We start from the raw sequence: 19681 nt of genomic DNA on the forward strand, positions 1-19681 counted from the left end.
TTCATTTACAAATTATGAGACATACAATTCAAGACATCATCTTATAGTTACGAGTAATAGTGATTACTCTTAAGAGTTATGTATTTTGAGCTTAGTTTGCACCAGTTTAAGGGATTATTTTTTCAAACGGACTAAACTGTACGACTGCGCATTACAAAGAATGGCGGTGCTATTTACAAAATACAAAAAACAAATACCTGAATGTTTGTTTTTACAAAAACTTTTTAATTATCAAGCTACAAATGTGAAAACATGTTTCAAATTAAAAATTTACTGCTGAACGTTTTTTTTAACTTTTTTGTGCAGAGCTTACTACCTACTTTCCTTAGCAACCTTGTGGTGGGCGATGTCAAAATGGCGTTGCACACAGCTGATTGGAGTCCGCTAGGAAAAGATGTTTACTACAGGTGACCATTCCTCTGTTCTTATTTTTCTAACTAAGCAAATAAAATTTGCACATGCTACCAACATTGGCCAACGCTTGTATACATGTGCTGAATGCTAGTACATAGACAAATTGGCCTCGGTGTGCAAGTTTAGGGGGTAAAAGCACCTCCGATATACGTCAATTGCTGTTTTTGTGGGACATTTCAATTATTTAACGCGCTAGATATGTGCTGTTGACTCTTCAGAGCGCTGCACGATGGTTCAAGAGTGTGCACCGTGTACTAGGCGCATTGAGCTTGTGTGCCCAATGTTTTGTTCAAAGTTCGTTGGTGCTGATGGAAGCTCTGTACTACTTCGCTGCTTCACTAGTATGCTTATGTTGTGTTTGCTTAATGGTTCAGGAAAGCCCCGCCGCGGTGGTCTAGTGGCTAACGTACTCGGCTGCTGACCCGCAGGTCGCGGGTTCGGATCCCGGCTGCGGTGGCTGCATTTCCGATGGAGGCGGAAATGTTGTAGGCCCGTGTGCTCAGATTTGGGTGCACGTTAAAGAACCTTAGGTGGTCGAAATTTCCAGAGTCCTCCACTACGGCGTCTCTCATATAAACCCCACATATCAATCAATCAATCAATGGTTCAGGAAACGCTTTGCTTTTCTTTAGAATCGTGCAGTCGTGTATATATATATATATATATATATATATATATATATATATATATATATATATATATATATATATATATATGAACATTTATCACAAGCACATGTGAAGGCTTTATAAGTCCTCACCTATCTTGGGAGTATATAGCCAGTGCGTGAAATGCATAACTGTTTACCATATTTTTTTCTCTGTACGTACATTTCTGTGCAGGAAGTTCGAGCTTTATTCTATGGACTGGCAGGCGCAAAACCTTGAGCTGTCAGATTTCATCGTTGCTTCAGCTCCATATGGAGGACCGATTGGTACGTACCTTTGCTGGGGGACGTATGAATGCTTGGTGCATAGTGGTATGCATTATAAGAAATATCTAAGTCAGGCCACAGTATGTTGAACGCATTTTGTTGACTTACTCTGCACACTTGTTTCTTTAGCCCTCATCAGAGATGACCGTAAGGCTGCCCGGATAAAGCTAGGCAGTGGATGCTTAATACACCTCTTTTCTGCAAGTGGAAAGACACTAGGAAATATAAAGGTAATGTAGCCACGTGGCAACTGCCTTCATATTCAGTTGCTTCGCCAGTGTCACCAGTACTGACGTGTTGCATTTGCTATCAAAGATGCCAAAATGTGTATCTGGTATTGTTGCAGCATGACGCTGGGGCTATCGTGGCCATGGGATGGTCCAACGTGGAAAGCCTTGTTGTCATACAGAGAGATGGCACCATAACTGAGTACTCACTTCAAGGGAGATTGCAGAAAACATTCACCATGGGGCAGGTAAGAATGGCAGTATGCGAGTTATCGAGGCATCATTGTTGTGTTTGCTGTCCCATGAACAAATGAACCGATACAGGTAATTGTAGTTATCAGTAATACTTCGTATATATTTGAAATCGGCAAAGTTGCACTTTTGCCACTGCTGCCCCCAGATAGTGTTCACTTGTTTGTTTCCTGTAGGTCTATATTGCACACCAGGGCTTGGCAGGAATAATCGGAAAATTATTGCGCAATGCATATATCAAAATAAATGGGTTGGAAGCCCCCAAAACAGACCTTTGACATAATGGGATGCTTCAAAAAGGCTTTTGCAAAAAAAGAAACAAGTGTTATCATGGAATACAGATACACGAATACTGTTCTTTTAATTCGGAGATGCTCATGCTCGATAAAGACATTTATTAAGTGCAGTATAATGTTGTAATTGAAGTTACAGCACATCGAAAGTTGCAGTTTATTTATGACGGTACCCTCAGCACCATTAAGGCATTTCAGAGGGGACAAGTGTACACGACTCGTATTGCCACACTTCTTTCTCATGTTTTACATTACTGGCTCATTGCAAGTGTAGATACTGCCTTGCATGAACTGTTCTACAATCAATGTCTGGGAGCATTTCAGATTATTATAGGATAGGCTTGAATGGGCAAACACGAACAGCTTAGTTTATTCTCAAACAAGTGCAGCCACCAGTCATAATGTTTGATGGCGCATGTATAAATGTCGATGCACCTTGCCGTGCATCAGTTTATTGACTGCCGATGCTCAGGTTGCCACTATCATCGTAAAGTGTGTATTGCTGTAGTTTGAGTTTCCATTTCCCGGCCACAGGTTTGGCCAAATAAAGAGTTTACCTCTTGACCCGCTGACTGCTGCTTTCGTCTGTGTCACATTTCTGGGACAATATTTACGTGTATCAATTGCAATAAGAAGACGCACTGTATCACAGCAAGATAATCGAGCATTGGACACCACAATCGGCATACTTGGTGGCAATAAAATGAGCTCTGCTAGAAATAGCATACTTCAAGCAAATCACAAATAAGATGCAGTGAATTGAATGAATAAAGGTATCCCTTTATTTTGCACTTTTAAGATCCATTTTGCTGTGAACGTTGCTGTATGACTTGCACTTAAGCAATACAAGCTTCTCGAGTAAGCTCTCTGCTAGACAGCATCTGTTCGGCCTCAACACAAGACTTGAGAAAGAAAAAAGTACGTCAGCTGCAGCACAAGAGCTTATATTAATGTTATTGTGCATAAAAATCATCCTTAATGCCCACTAGTCCTGCAGCATGGCGAAGTGATGGCTTGCCGCCAGAAAGAAACTAAGCGAGTTACACTCTGGCAGAGGCCGACAACATTGCCTCTGCAATTCTGGCATCAGCAGCATTGTGCCCTTTACCAAATGAACCATTCTGAGCTTTACGAACAACCATGCATTGCCAGCCTTCCTATGTCGCTGACTGGTGTTGCACTTTTGCTTGTATTGGCACACACAAAAAAATAATACTAATAACATTAATTTTTTTTTCTACCCCTCTTCACTTGAAAGCACGCCTCGGCTCATTTTCGACAGAAAAAAAGACGTGAGATACATGCATCCTCCACTGTATGGCAATGCAATTGATACATCAAAAATGTATTTAATTTCTGCGATACGCAAACATTTTTCAAATGTATTTCGATACTGAAACTCAGATATTCAAAAATATCTCTAAAAAAGAATACTATCGCGATACTGGCCAGCCCTGTCGCGCTCGTAATGCATTTCGCACATGTGTGATAATCTATGCTTCCAGTGTCCTCTGTGTGTCATACTCTTTGCTACATTAGCTCCCAAGTTTTTGCACCACCCAGCACACCTAACCACGTTTCTCCCATGGCCGATTTCTTTTTCCGAATAGTAACTCAAATTTCTTATCCATGCACGTCCAGATTCCTAAAGACACGGGTGTACTCGAAGCTCGAGTGTTTTCCACAAACAAAAGGACTGGAGTGATTATTCTCACGGGGTCCTACAAGTTCTTTCTTGTAGAAAACATTGCTAGCTACAAAACCTGGCAGCTGGGAGATGTGCCAGGTATGTAATCTGCACCTATATTGTTCTTACTATTGCTCGGGAAAAGATCCTAATCTGCCCAATAGTAGTTTGCAGGAAGCTGTGAATGCATGCAATGAAGTATTACCTTGATATTAAGTTTATTATACTAGAATTGTAGCTGACTTATCAAATAAAATAAGTTGGCAAAGTCGTATTCTACTGTATGCCAAGTCACAAGGCAGACAGAGTGAGTCAACAAATTAAACAAATGATTAACGATGAGACTATGGTGCCCATTAGTCCATGAGCTGCGAACATAACATGATCCTCATCATGAAGCGGCATGCGCTCTCTTCATCCTATTCATCACTGTCGCCTTCTTCGTCTTATGCTTCATTCCCAGAACACACGCACTGATTTCTGTGGCACACATTCAATTACTCTGATGGGTGAGACGATGAGCACAAAGAGAGAAAAAAAACAACAAATAAACATAGAAAAAAAGAGAATGATTACAGAAAAAATTTTTTTGCAAGGTGATATTCAAACCCGCGTACCCATAATTTAAAGGCAAGCATCTGACAGGGGTGCAGAACGACGAAAACTGACGAAAGAATCAGAACTCTGCTTGGAAGTTGTAACTGTCTCGGTAAATAAAGTTGGCTGCATTTATAACAGCTGGCTGCATTTTAGGTGGATTGTCAGTGCACAGCGGCCGTACGCAGGGTCCACCCGTTCCTGTCCGCCTCTTCCTCTCCTTTCATCTCTCCACAAAGCACTGATGCTTTATCGCAGCTGAAAGCAGTATCCACGGTCGGTGATTTCATAGAGGCTGTGGGAAACATGGTGGGATCTGACTGTGTCGAGATACGCGGGCGATGGCTGGCAATGTTAGAAAGCCCATTTCTGGCGTGTGTAACGTCACCAAACAACGCCTCCTCTAATTCAATGTGCGGCCGCTAGACATAGTAGTTTGTGAAAAATGCATTAAGTTCATTATTTTCGTCGAGTTACTGCCTGAAATGTAGGTTGTGCCTATCGGTTTCGTCACCCAATCTTTCAATTTGGCTGAAAAATATGGCGACAAAAATTTTGTTCAGTATTCCTTTAACCACTCAGCTATTCAAGTGCACTTGTAGAGCATAGCATAGCCTTGTATAGTACAGTAATGCGAGGGAGTGGGAAAGAGAAGTCAGGAGAAGGAAGAAAAGTAACACTGAAAGAAAGCAATAGAGAGAATGAAAGATGGAGAAGAGAAAGAGTCTAGAGAGGACACGAGAAGTATAGAGTGAAAGAGGGGGAAGAAAAGGGAAGCAGGAGAAAGATTGAAAGGCCAAAAAAGAGATAGAGAGAGAAAGTAATTGAAACAAACCCACAAAAGATACATACAAAAACAGAAAGATGAGAGAAAAATGAGGGGATTGAGGAAAAACGAAAAAAAAAAAGTTACAAAACCCTAGCAAACAGCAACAGCCAGGTCTACCTAGGTGCCAATCCTCTCCGCTGTCTCTTTAGCATTGCACCTCCTATGTAAGTTATGCGAATTTTGTCATCTCGCTTCACAATTATTTCCCCTTTTGTGAACTTGCTAATAATGCAGCCATTTTTTATTGAACAGACATGGATGCTCCGCCCAGTAGCTGGACTGCTGTTTTCGATGACACTAGTACCAAAGTCGTCGTTGCCAAAGATGACAAAATTTATGTGCTGGATCCCAGGAGTAACACAAGATGTTCTTTAGAGGTTTGTCTCAGTTTTCTTTCTTGTTAAAGCCCTTAGTTCCTTACAAAGAATGCATTAACTAGATTGCTGTGTTATTAGTCATTGTCCCCATATCTCGGCAGTTGAGCTTATTCAAGTGTGTACATAATGTTAACTGAAAATGCGGACAGACTCGAATGAAATTTTCTGTTTTTTATAAATAGATATAATGAGAATTTTTTTTTTAGTAAAGCGTGCCTGAAGCTCTTTGCACTATGCGAATAGTGCAACATTTTCCTATTCGAAAGTTATTTAATGACCTATCAATTGACCAGTGAAACCATGCTACGAAATTGCCAAATGGAGTGCTGCATTTTAGTGTCTGTGTTCTTTTCCTTTAGACACCACACTTCACGTATCCATTCAATTCCATCATTGAAATGGCCGTGTCGTTTGACTACAAGAACATTGCCCTTTTTCTCGACAATGGCCTCCTCTGGGCAGGATCCAGTGATCTAAAGGTGAGTGTCTAATAGCTGCGATTCAGGTTGTAACTGTAGCGTACGTAGTACAAACACATTTTTCGAAACACATGCTTTGGTTAAGTATGGTATAAATTAAGCTGGTCACATGCATGCAAGATTGGGCACAATCTTTCCCTAAAGGGACAAGTGCCATTTCTAACATACAGCCTAGGCACTGGAGGCAGCGTGTGGGGCAGATGCTTGGACGATAACAAAGAAACTTAATAAAAAGTGAAGGGCCATGTAGTGCACAATGAAATGGAAAATGGTGTACCATTAAGAGATTGACAGACAGCTGAGAGGTTCAGACTACAAATAGGAGCAAGCTAATATTACAGTTGACAAAGTGAAAGAAAGGAACCTGGGCCGGCCATGAATTGCAAAGGACTGACAAGTGGTGGTCATTTGAAGCTGCAGGGTGGTTACCAGTGAATGGTAAATGCAACTGAATTGGGCAGCAAGTTAGGTGGAGCTACGAAATTGAAAAGTTTGCAGTGATAAAATGGAATCATTTTATGCAAGATAGGGGGAATTGGATATTATTGAGAAAGGCCTCTGTTCTGCATGGGACGTAAAAAAGACTGCGAATGACAGCGATGATTAACCAAGAATCCATAATGTGTGGATAGCATTCCGTGTAGAAAAAAATTAATTCAGTAGAGTACGCATCCTTTACAAGGCATTTCTGCAGCCATGGGTGAACGAGTAGTGAAATTCTCCACGTGAAAAAAAAAGCCTTTTATTAAGAAAAATCTTGACATTAAATATGTACTGGGTATCAATCATTTTGGCATTTCTGAAGCACCCTTGAGTTTTCTTTATATGACAGCCAGCACTGTATAATTTTAGTAATTTTTCCTTTAAAAAGTTTTTACTGCATTAATGATTTTAAAACTATGGCTTGTGATTTGATGCCAGTCTACTTCCAATTTTTTTGCAAGCTGCAATAATGCAGCTTATGATACCATCACAAGCTATTTGATAATATCCCCTTGTCACGGATTGCAAATATGCATAGGCTTTCTAAAGTTTTTAACTCTAATGGCCAGACAGTGTGTAATGGTGTATGATAGACCGAATTGAGTGTTCTCCAGGTGTTGACATGCTTTGCTTTTGTTCCAGACAGTGTACTGCGAGATTGACACACGGGCAAAGTCTCGACCCAAACAGCTGTTGTGGTAAGCCCATATGTTCTTAAATATGGGAACCTGTGCACAGACTAAAGTTATCATAGTTTTGCTGAATGCTTTATCACAGGCTATTATTTGGCAATATGAAAGGTTGTGTCTGTAATTATTTGAATCATTGAAGTTTATAGATTTTGGAAAGGCACGATTACCTTTGCATTAGACGCTTGAGTTTGTCGACATGGCACTCACAATTTTTTTCACCCCAAAATTGTAGGTGTGGCCGCCGAGCTGTTCTAGGGCACTGGAACAACCTCGTCTTTGTTGTCGGCATGGACAGAGACTTCATCAAATATCCTTTGCCTTATGCGTAGGCATTTACTAGTGGGTTGGTTGAAATGTATGCTGAAAGCTTTGTTTACCGAGATAGCACTCAAAGGCTGATACTACTAAGAATTCTGTTTTGACCAAACATGACATTGGCTAAATGTTACATGAGCAGACATGGCGTTGTCACAATATCATGTTAGTGAAAAGAACTTGGTAGAACTCACTGCACATTGCAAGTTGGTCTCAAGGCACTGATTAAGCATTGCTGTGAAAAAGGCTAAGCACTAACTTGCCGTGAGAGCTCCCAGGGCAGGTGATCTTCTTGATGTAAAATTTGTAATTAGGCGCTGTTCTGATTGCTGTTGTGTCATTGCCTAATTTACTTTTTTTTTTTTTGTCATCGCTTAGTCTTCTGGCCAGGCATGTAGCCAAGGGGAAAGCCCTAGGAGACCCACCCGCTTAAATTACGATTTAGAGGGCTGTCTTATTGAAAATAATAAATAAAAATAGGCGTTTTTCAAGGTCTTCAACATGTGCCCCTTTCCCCCCCTGCCATGATCTGCCACCAAAGGCAGGCACCTTTGGTGGCAGATCATGGTGAGCGTGATGTACATTACATTCTATAGTGATCCTCCTTTGTAACTTATTATGTAAGTCACATTGTGATCATCACTATTAGATATGGTTGAATACCACTTGATTATCACTTTACTACATGGATCATACCACAAGCATGTCACAAGATTTGTCATCTTGTGACAAGAAAACCTGTGTGCGTAATCATCACTCGAATAAAGCTTTCGTTGAATTCTTCACTTTATTCGGAACTTCCTCGACCTTGTAAAGTGGGGCTTCAGTGTCGCAACATATTGATTCGGACTTATGGTTTGTGGTGTTGACAAAGCCCCTAGACATAAGTGGATTGCAGTTACATAAGTAGTATCATTGTCTGCACTGTAATAAAGCACCATCTGCATTGTCATCAAGATGTTCTCAGTTGTTTTTCTTGACTCCTGTGCACTTATACTTTTGATACCTCGATATTCTTAGTCCAGGAACTAGATGGCACTCGCATCATTGGCAACATCAGTCACGAACTGTTACAAAAGGTGCCAGGTAATAACATTGTTTAGTCTTTTTTTGAGGGTCAATATGCCTCTTCAAGTGCATCACTAAATATAGCGATTCGTTTATTTATTGTTTACACAAAGCAAGTCATCAGCTGTAATATTGCGTGTAGGCCTATTTGTGCTTTTTGATGCTTCTAGTGCTGACCCGCAGGTCGCGGGATCGAATCCCGGCGGCATCAGAAATGCAGCGGCTGCATTTCCGATGGAGGCGGAAATGTTGTAGGCCCGTGTGCTTAGATTTGGGTGCACGTTAAAGAAACCCAGGCGGTCAAAATTTCCGGAGCCCTCCACTACGGCGTCTCTCATAATTATGTGATGGTTTTGGGACGTTAAACCCCACATATCAATCAATCAATCAATGCTTCTAGTGCAATGACATTGATCGCTGGCTCTTCTTCGAAGGCACTTTGCCTTCGCACATTGCCAGAAGCACTCTTTGCACCCTGCTTTGATGTACGTGTCCACTGCAAACCCACGTGAAATATTGTGAAGGTGGCAATATCACTGAAAGCTATCGCTTGATTTTAACACCCCTGATTAAAGCTCTTCTGTGCTTCTCAGCAAAGTAATAGTTCCTTGTTGGTACGAAAGTATGGGAATTTTCAAAGGGGGTTCGTTTTTTCTAATGTTCATAACTAACAAAACAGACAGCCAAGGAAAGCATAGAAAGATTTATTTGTAGATGATTAGCTGTAATGTAATAATTATCACTTACATTGAAGGAAATGAAGGATGAAAACCACTTTTTCGACTGTGAGATCCGAACCCACAACCTTTGAATAATGCATCCAGTGCTCTATCATTTGAGCTAAAACAGAGGGCGATCATTTCTCCAAATATTCATAAGGTATTCATGTGTGTTTGATGCCTCGGAGCTTTAGCCAGCGCCACCGCATAGCCGAAGTGGCGAGCGTGGAACATTCTTTCTTTTGCCACAAGGTATCATGGTGCACGTTATCTTCACATGAGGGGGCGGATGACCAATAAACTCTCACATGCTGCTTGAAGAGTCAAATCTGAGGGTACAAAGCCCTTGTCGTGAAAGCACAAAAGTACGGGAGTTGTTTGAAGGGCTCGTTTTTTGTAATGTGCACAAATAATGAAACAGAGAGGCAATTAAACCAAGGAAAGGATAGGGGCTTTCATTATTTGTGGTTTCTTAACTGTAATGTAACGATTGGTCAGCCGCCACCTTTTATGAATATCATGTCCCCTGAGCTGCCCTGTGGGAAAATTGCACAGCATATCCACAAAGTGAATTGTAATGAGTGGGCAAAGCAGTGAGATCATTCGGTGTTACCGTAAATCACCCCTGATGATTGATTGATTGATTTGTGGGGTTTAACGTCCCAAAACAACGATTTGATTATGAGAGACGCCGTAGTGGAGGGCTCCGGAAATTTTGACCACCTGGGGTTCTTTAACGTGCACCCAAATCTGAGTACACGGGCCTCCAACATTTCCGCCTCCATCGGAAATGCAGCCGCCGCAGCCGGGATTCGAACCCGCGACCTGCGGGTCAGCAGCCGAGTACCTTAGCCACTAGACCACCGCGGCGGGGCCGTAAATCACCCCTATCATTAACTACTCGCACATGTAAATGAATGAGTGACAAAGTGGTGTACAGTTATATAAAAGGTTTATTGGTTACAAATGGAAAGTTTTGTTGAGTTGTGAATTTCGTTGCCTTCATTATTACTGCTTTATGGTATCTGATCTAGCCAGATGTTGGCAGAGAAGAGGTCTGTGCACGTTCCCCTGGTGGTGGTTGGTTGTTTTCAGTCATATTAAATGCATCGTAAAGAACAACGAGATGTCATATACTTCACAAGCCAGTCCTTGTCCGTGATTATCATGGTCCCCATCATCGTCATCGTCACCACAGCTACAGCGCACGCCAGCGCCACCAACGAACAAGCTTTGGCATTAAGGAGCTTCGCTCCTAAAACAGTGTTGAATACTTGCCGCCTGGGTTATGCGGTGGTGTTGGCTGACCCTCCCAGATGTTAAGCACACATAAAGACCTTACAAAGTAGATGAGGAAGTGCCCTCCATTGTAACTCAAATAGTAGAGCATCGGACAAGTAATGCAAAAGTTCTGGGTTCCGATTTCTTCAACGAAAAGAGTGATCTTTCATCCACGCTGATTTCTTTTAATTTAAATCACATTGCAGTTAGAAAACAAGTCCTCTATGCTTTCCTCGACCTAACTGTTTGTCAGCTTCATGCATTCCTTGTTGGATAATACAACTTTCATTAAGATGTGCCACATTTAGCTCTCTTTATGCTTTGTACTTTCAGAGGTAGTGACAGATGTCTTCAGAATCGGGTCAATAAAACCTGGTGCTCTTCTTGTTGAGGCTTCTGTGGAATTCGAGGTTGGTGTTTTTTTTGTAATGCTTGGTCCATCAGTGTTTGCTTTGTTCACTATTGATGAAGCTTTCTCATTTTTATTTTGATTATTTCACTTTTACCACTTCAGTAGAGAAGTGATATTTTACTAGAGGCCTATAGTAAAGTATACAGTTAAACCCTTTTACAGGAGGCATGCTCTAGGCAGCAATTCTTGTCTTTTATGTGAGATGTCTCGTAAGCAGGGTACCATGTATGCATTTTTTTATCCAACACCTATTTCAATGTAAGCACACTGGTGTCTATTATACCCATTTGTCTCTTTTTTAAATTTTTTTTTTAATTTCATATTTTCTCTTTTTTTTAAATTTCATATGTTTTTCAGTTATTTAATTTCACGCTACATTTGTCTCATCAAACATTTTTTTTTAAACATGTTTCACTTTGAATGTGATAATTGTGGCAATACGATTTAGACTACTGGTCATGCAGATAAGAAGAAAGAAAAAAGGAAAATGAAAGGAAAATTTAACAGCACAAGGAAAGTGAAAAGAGTTTTATGGATGTGGGCATTGTGTATGTGTTTGTAAACTTTCATTAAAGTAGTACAAACATCACAGCGTTACCTGCAAGTGTACGTGACACCGAAGTAGGCCTCGATTTAATTGAGGAAATAAAGTTCGACTAATGAGGAATATGCTCATTATGTTATCTGCTTTGCTTGAACACATAATAGAGCACTTGCAATCCCTACTGATGTACCAATTATAAACAACTGAATAATGCAATGCTGGTGTGTGGTAGATGGGGGGGAGGTAGTGGAGGTCAGAGTGACAGCCGGCAGAAATACTCAACCCAAGAGTATTACTTAGAAGGGTACGGCTTGGGTTGGCCGGTATGTCGAGACGATTGCTATAGTGTCCTCGCTTATTTCTGTTTGCTCGTCTTCAGTTCGCGCTATAGCACTCCCCTAGAGTATGCACATGTTTGAATTGATCTTGGAAGACTGAATCTGACCTGTGATTTTCAGAAAAAAAGCTACAGAGCAGACGAGTACCTGAGGACGATCATGGAGAACAATGAACTGGAGCTTGCTGTACAGCAGTGCATCGATGCTGCTGCACACGAGTACCAGCCCAAAACTCAGAAGAAGCTGCTGAGGGTAAGCTGTCCACATAGAATATTTTCGTAAATTTGCAAATCTGGGCAATATCATAGATCACAGACTTACAGGGTTTGTTCGAAAAATAGTTGGGCTGATTTTTTCCCGCCAGAACTAGGTAAAGGAGGTACATGTTCCGGTGCTTATTAGGTGTGTGTGTGTGGGGGGGGGGGGGGGGGACTTAGCTATCAGCACATTCCTAACCAGTTGTCTCTAAGCTATTGTGGAGTGCAGATCGAGTTTAAGGTGAACCGCTATCAAGGCGCCTTGTCATCCTCACTATGAATTTTGTTATACCAGCATTACGCTGCCAAGTTTTGCTTGCAAACTGGGTAAAACGGCACATGAGACTCGTGAAACGATAAAGAGTGCTTATGGGGGTGATGCCATGTGGCGATCAGGTGTTCTTGATGGGCAGGAGTTGTTTCGGGAAGGAAGAGAGCAAGTCCAAGATGATCAATGGTGAGGACGCCCTTCAAGAGCGAAAAGTCGTGACAATGTGCTGAGCCACATTCCTCTCTTGGATATGCTAATGAAGCATTTCATTACGAAGCTTCCATACAGCCACGACATCACTTTTTAGGACTCCTTCCTCTTTCCCCGATGGAGAAGAGCTCTGACGATGAAAGGACGGCACCACGGCTCAGTTCTGGTCATTCAAGAGGTCATAACAAGGGAGCTGAGGAGCATTCTGGTTTCTGCATTGCACTGAGCCTTCAGTTGTTGGCAGAGTTGATGGAAATGCTGTGTTGATGCAGAAGGGGCACATTTTGAGAACTATCAAGCCGATGTGTCAGAGTTGTTAATAATTTGAAGAATTAAACTTTGTCTTCCTGCTTTCTGGACACACCGTGCAGTCTATTTACTGGCCTGATGCAGTTAAAGATGCACTCAAGGATTAGAGAGCCCAACGTTTCGGGACCAATTCTGTCCCTTCCTGAGGGTTGACTGTGTTGGTCATAAAAGCATCTCTGCGTCTTGTTTCAGCACGGTTCTGGCTTTCCCTTTCCTTCACATTTAAGAGGCCATGAACAATAAACTGAGCAATGTAAGTGCTCACAATGTATTGAGGGCATTGTTTCTAGCGACCGGTTGACGTTTGTATGTGTGTTCTGAATGTGCTGAGACTCGGAACAAGAGCTTCCTTTCAGGATTCCTTTCTGTTTCTAGAACATAAACATCGTCACAGTCGATCTTGTGGTTGTGCTTCTCACAGTGCTCTGCAAGTGCGTTGTGCTTTCATCTTCCTGATGTTGTTCTTATGAGAAAAGGACTGATGAGGTCGCAAAAAGTTGGGCTCTCTATCAACTCGACTGGAGCCATTTCAATATCCTAAATTATCTACCCAGGCAGACAGATTTCTGTCAAACTGTTTTACATTTAATTCAAGCATTATCATGGTTAAATAACGTACGTGTCTAACTGGTTATATAGCAGTATGTTTGTTTACGTTGACTCAGCCACAATGTTCACTAAGCAACTTCAGTGTCATGCTGCTGAGTGTCGTGTGTTTTACTAGAGTGTTTGCATTTCGATAGCGATAAAATGTGCAAACGTCCACATACTAATAAAATTTCAAGTGGTTACTAAACACTCTATATGGTCAAAATTTACCGGAGCCTCCACTATGGCGCCTTCTCCAATACACTCTTGGTATTGCTGTGTAACCTTTAACCCTTTAAGGCCCGAATTATTGAAGAGCCGAACAAAATAAAAATTGTTTTCATTTTCCAGCTTTAAGTAGCAACCATTAAATTATTTAAAATGCACCATTAATGCATACTTTTATATGTCGCTAATTTTCTATATGTCACAGAAGCGAGGACCTAAAAACAAGGAAAGCGTACTTCAGAATTACATCACATGTCGTGCACCACCTCTTAGGTGCGTAAACACCAAATAAACAAAATTATTGAAGATAGAACTTACGCCACTCAGGTGTCACAAAACTTATCTCGGGAGTGCTTGCATTGGATGGAATTGAGAGAGTCGTGAAACGGACGTGGCACAAACAACACACACTTTATACTTCCAAAAGGTAAAAGGCAAAAATCAAAAACGAAACACTCGTGGACACAAAATTACATCAACAACAATACAGGCAAAGCAGTCTACAAAACAGTTTAAATCAGTTCCTAGCCTTAGCCACTGTTCATAATCCAATATGGTGTCACCACAATCACACGCTTTTACTGTTCTTGTCGGCTTCTCTCCGATGTTGGTCGAGGTTTGTCACGTACATCATTGACCTTCTCCTCGACCTCTTCGCCGTCGGTGTCGGTTGGTCCCGCCGAACGAGCAGCATGTTGTCGTCGCCGACGTCCCGTACTCCGTCATCATCTTTGACCTTGCTAGGCTAGGCTTAGCCTCGCCATGGACTCTCTTGATGACAAGTCCGCTCTGCTGTCTGGTGTGGGCTGTCGCCGTCCTGCTGTGAAGTGGGAGAGCGGCAAGTCGACCAGGAACTGCTGGGCAGGATGTGACAAGTCCGGGCGGCCTCGCTCGGGACCATCTCCGAGGTCGACAGCTGCTCCCTGAGTCACTCATGCCGACATCCTCAGAACCCAGTAGCGATGCTCGTTTTTTACGCCTTCGCAGCTCGGCGTCCCAACACACAGTGCCAGCTTATCTTCTGGAGTTCTTCCTCCTGGCCCGGGTCACGTGCCACGAGTCTTTCTCCGACCAATCTTTTGCGTTTACGTGGCTAAAGCACGTGCACTCGGGTGACTCCTCTCATCGTGCACCTCCACCGCACCTCCTCGTTCGGCACGCGTTTGGCGCCTCTCCTTTACTCAGGACGCCAGGGGAGAAAGAACAAAGAAGTGAGAGCTGTTGCATGCGCTTCTCACTCTCTGTTATCAGCTACTACACAATTGACTATAGCATAAAATACCTTAGACGAGAGGGCGCTAGATGTTTTATGCTGAAAGCTACATTCCCTGTCAGTGCACAAAATGCGTGTGAGTGCACTCATTTCATGACTTGCTTGCTCAAACTTTTTCGGTATGTCGCGAATTCGCGACACTCGGCAGTAAAGGGTTAAGCCTAGTGAATAAATTGTCTCAAGTTACAAAAAAATTATGTTTCATCATCTGTGATGTTCCTGCTGTGCTGAAGGCCTTTGAGAGTTGAAGTGAAGTAAAAATTTGGAGAATTCGTCAAGTAAAAGAGGAGTTACAAAGATTTCTCGTACGCTGTAATTAGTTTCCCTCTTCTCTGTCCCGATGAACGTGCTAGAAGCTAGGCAGAGAGGATGGCAAAAGGGAAAGAAGTTATGTCATTTGCATCATGACCTTGAGCACTTATTCTTTGACGCATGCCTTACTTTCAGTCTAATCGCAAGCGCACATACCGGGGCTCCTGATGCAGGTTGCTATGCAGTTCGTGTTGCTCAAATCAGCCAATGGCTGTGAATTTGTTTATGTGGCATGGTCATTTGGGTGTATGGCATTATTTGTAGAAAAAAGAGAAACAATTTCTAGCCGACTCAGAGAATTAACTGCCGTAGAGCACGCGTTTGATTTCATGATTTTCAGTAGAAAACAGCGCTAGAAGGCGGGATGAAAAAAGGACGCAAACCAGAGCACTGAGAATTAATCGTTAATTTCAGGTCACGTGTTACACCGTTATGTTCGGCTGGCGTGTTTTCAAGAGTCTCTATTGCTGATCAGTGGCGATTTCTGGTCACACTGAAATAATGTTGCTGGGCACCTTTAAGATGGTGCAAAAAACTTTCACCTTGCATGTAGTACTGATAGTACATTCTTCTGACATTTTCTTTCAATTGCAGGCCGCTTTCTTCGGAAAGTCATTTGTGCAGGGCATGAATCCAAGTAGCTTCGTTGAAACCTGTCGTCTGCTGCGAGTTCTGAACGCTGTGAGAGACCACATGGTGGGGTTGCCTTTGACCTACACGCAGTATCCTTTGCACCATTGATTGTATACAGATATGCCATCAGTATTATCGCGTGGTGTCACTACCGCAGTCCTTGATATTCTTTCTATTACAACAGATATCTTTAGCTCCCCAATAAACAGATATCCTCTAATCTCTGAACAATATGAATTCTGTTTTTGTATATTTGGCTTCGTTGTGACAGCTTGATACGCATTGAAATAAATCATGTCTGAACGAAGTTCATACCGCTTACTTTCATGTATCCAATAGTTTACTACATCTACGTTTCATTTCTCAACCTGTGATTTGCTCATTTCAAAGTGTTCCAGTGCCATTACTTGTCTTGTCATAATGTTTGCCCGGCCTACCCTCTCTCACACATAACCACTCAATCGGTCTGGAAGCCTGTATTTACTTATTTACAGGTTAATGTGTGAAGCAAAATATTGTTGCCATGGCTCCTTTCCTTGACACTTTGTTCTAAGGCTCCAGTGCCTCTCGATCGATGTCCTGCTAGACCGGTTAGTATTGCGGCAGCACTACTATCTTGCACTCAAGATTGCAAAGTACCTGCGCATCCCGGACCTAGAGGGCACCAGTCGCATTTTGGCACATTGGGCCTGCTATAAGGTAAGCCAGCAGAACTTTGGAATATTGACACACCTGGCAAAGCACTTTGGAGGAATGTGAGAAATGGCACTTGCGGTAATACTGCTCGAAGAAGGACGTAAACAAACCCGAAAACTTTGAAAACTTATTGATTTTGATATTTCATCATTTGGTATGCTGAGGATCACAGTGGGACCCTAGCCCTGGGTATCACACTCATGTGCTTGACTTAACAGACGTAGTACATGCGAAGTTGACATTCTGTTTGTTTCCAGTGCACTTAAAGCTCATACACGTCTTGCCCAATGATGGAAGAAGACAGCTTTTTTTAATCTCACGAGATTTACATATGAATAACATCAATACGTAAATAGATGTTGAGAGACATTCTTACTGCTGTAATTATTTAATCTTGGTCTTAAAGTTGAAGTGCTTGTCGTATCAGGCAGCCATGTTACAGGATTACAAAACACCTTCGATGAAGATGGCGTTGAATATTTGTAAAATCATGGACCCTTTCTCTCCTCTTGATGTTTTATGTATGTACTACTCTTCAGAGTCGTAATTGCTATAGACTGCCACTATAAAGTGATCATTTCTTCCCAGTTCCAGTTTACTTGTGAAATGTTTTCTACGTTTTTTCGTAGGTAGCTCAACTGCACATTCCAACGGATGAAGTAGCTAGAGCCATTTCAGAAAAGTTGGATTCCTCGCCTGGAATTCTTTACTCCGAGATTGCCAGAAAAGCAGTAGATTGTGGGAGGCAGGACTTGGCCATCAAGGTTAGTGGTTTACGTAGATTGCTTGAGCATAGCTCTTCATCCAAAAGTTGAAAGGGTTCCTCTTGCTCTCGAAACAAAATAGCGTTGAACACTTTCAATTTTTTTCTTGTGACTTAGCATTGTATGTACACTTTACTGTGGCCAGCATCAGGGTATACTGATGTCACCTATGAAGTCACTACATTTTTTGCTGACTACAGTGACATAGTGCCCGTCACATCTATCAAGCCCTACATTTCTCTGCATGCCCCGGATATTTAATTGAATTGAAACCGTGCTTTACCCAGCACAATGTCACACCGTGATACGGTTGACATATTGCTTCTGAAGAGGTCATGCAGCTGTTGCGAGTCGGGGCTTTTTGTTCAGAGAAGTCTTTACCTTGGTCTACAGTCAGGCTACTTTCATAAATACAATGTAAGTAGCCCCGGCCTCTTTTTCCTAGTGCAATGATGAGTATAGGTTCCTCCCAGGCTACTTGTAAACCTTGCTCGCAACCCGCCATGTCGGTATAGTGGTTGTGCTCTACGACTGACCTGGAGGATGTGGGATAAAATTCCAGCTGAGGCAGCTATATTTCTATGCAGGGAAAATGCTAGTGGCCCTCGTACATAAATTCGTGTCCACAATGAAAAAGCCCAGGCGACCGAAATTTCTGGAGCCCAGCTCTGCTATGTCCCTCACCCCCATATTGTGGTTTTCGGAGGTGAAACCCCAGCAATCATTAGTATTAATCTTTCTGGCAGCATGAGGGGCCCTAAACCTCTGGGGCTGCCAGTTGTGTTTAGTGCAGTCATATTTATCCAAGCATTGCACTTACAATGTGCCTTCAAATATTTAGGCTCTTGCTTTTCTCACCTGTTCGCCCTTCATGTTAACCAGCTTCTTGACTGCGAGCCAAGGGCATCTGAGCAGGTGCCCATTCTCGTGGAACTTGGCCAAGAGGAAAGAGCTCTGGTCAAAGCTATCGAAAGCGGTGACACAGACTTGGGTAAGCTTGTCATCTTTTCGTATGCAGTGTCTCATAGAGTTAGTGCCGAAGCAGTTTATCAGAGGAGCAGCCCTGCATTGTATTGGCAAAGCTTGCTAAAAAAAAACAGCAGGTGCATTTGTGCATGCCAAATCAACCAGCGCTTTTTCAGACCATCAAGAGTATGACTGAAGAAATTTTCGCATGTTTCTTGAAGTCCAAAATTCATCCTGCTCATTCGTTTTCGCCAAAATGTTTGCCAAAATGTTCACCAAAAATGTCAAACATTCGCCAAAAATGTTCCTGCCTATTTGTGAGAGTCTGCAGTTTTGTGCCATCCGATCTAGAGGGTGTCAAACAACAATTCTTCGCAAAAGACGTTTTTAGAATGCACTTAATAAAATTGTATTTTTGGCAAGATAGTGCCAGATAATGAACAGTAGAAATATTGACTTATACAAAAATTGTTTTTTAAAACCCTCAAGCTCAGTCGGTGCAAAACTAGACTGTCATAAATAGGTAGGCAAAGAAGTAAATGAGCAAGATGAGTTTCGAACTTTGAGAAACATGTGAATATTTTTTGTGATGGTCGGAAAACCGTATTTTTCGTATTTGTGATGGTCGGAAAACCGCTGGTTGATTTGGCATGGAATGATCCGCATACATGTATGGTACTCTCACACTTGACAGCCCTGCCAAACTTTCTGCGAAATTTTAAAAACTTGGGCTTGCCTTTCTGCAATTATAAATATTGTGCCAATTTTTATGAAGCTTGTATTAAGTTTGAGCTCATCAACTTTGAGACTCGTAAAATTTTGTCTGGACACGAGCGAGAAACATTCTAGACATAGGTAGTCACGTTACTGAATCTCCAACAGCATTGCAGTAATAGAGCTGGAAATTCTGTCAATTGACTGTGTTGTTGAAGGCAAGCAAATGCTTTAAGGCTGAGAACAAGGCCAAGATGAAGTATTGCTCGTCAGTCCTCAGCTACTTTCGTGGAAGTTTGTTGATGCCTAAAAGAAAGGGGTACTTCCCTTCAGCAAGTTCACTGCCCAGATGCCATTGCACTGTAAAAAATATGTTACTGGTCAGTCTTTTTTTCTCACTAGTTTGTTAATGTTTAACAAACTTGTTAGTATGTTAAAAAGCTACTTTGTTGGCAGGCTCTCGGAACACCTTGAGGTGTCGAAGTAGGAGCGTAGAAAACATAAGCTGTTTCGATTTCA

At 42.0% G+C, this 19681-nt stretch overlaps 1 protein-coding gene across 1 annotated transcript in view; it reads left to right on the forward strand.

Annotated features, from left to right (window-relative positions):
* Window positions 1-292: 292 nt before the first annotated feature.
* The window catches only part of Vps16A (vacuolar protein sorting 16), a 29046-nt gene continuing 9657 nt past the window's right edge, over window positions 293-19681 (forward strand). The window contains exons 1-16 of the mRNA XM_037422553.2: window positions 293-407; window positions 1257-1348; window positions 1478-1578; window positions 1695-1823; window positions 3762-3906; window positions 5486-5610; window positions 5970-6089; window positions 7215-7270; window positions 7497-7571; window positions 8571-8665; window positions 10981-11057; window positions 12062-12193; window positions 15984-16111; window positions 16577-16721; window positions 17348-17482; window positions 18365-18473. Of these exons, the coding sequence (XP_037278450.2) occupies window positions 355-407; window positions 1257-1348; window positions 1478-1578; window positions 1695-1823; window positions 3762-3906; window positions 5486-5610; window positions 5970-6089; window positions 7215-7270; window positions 7497-7571; window positions 8571-8665; window positions 10981-11057; window positions 12062-12193; window positions 15984-16111; window positions 16577-16721; window positions 17348-17482; window positions 18365-18473 (1717 nt within the window). The 5' untranslated portion in view covers window positions 293-354. The remainder of the gene's footprint in view (window positions 408-1256; window positions 1349-1477; window positions 1579-1694; window positions 1824-3761; window positions 3907-5485; window positions 5611-5969; window positions 6090-7214; window positions 7271-7496; window positions 7572-8570; window positions 8666-10980; window positions 11058-12061; window positions 12194-15983; window positions 16112-16576; window positions 16722-17347; window positions 17483-18364; window positions 18474-19681) is intronic.

Source organism: Rhipicephalus microplus, chromosome 4 (genome assembly GCF_043290135.1).
Source record: "Rhipicephalus microplus isolate Deutch F79 chromosome 4, USDA_Rmic, whole genome shotgun sequence".
In the NCBI taxonomy this organism is placed as follows: domain Eukaryota; kingdom Metazoa; phylum Arthropoda; class Arachnida; order Ixodida; family Ixodidae; genus Rhipicephalus; species Rhipicephalus microplus.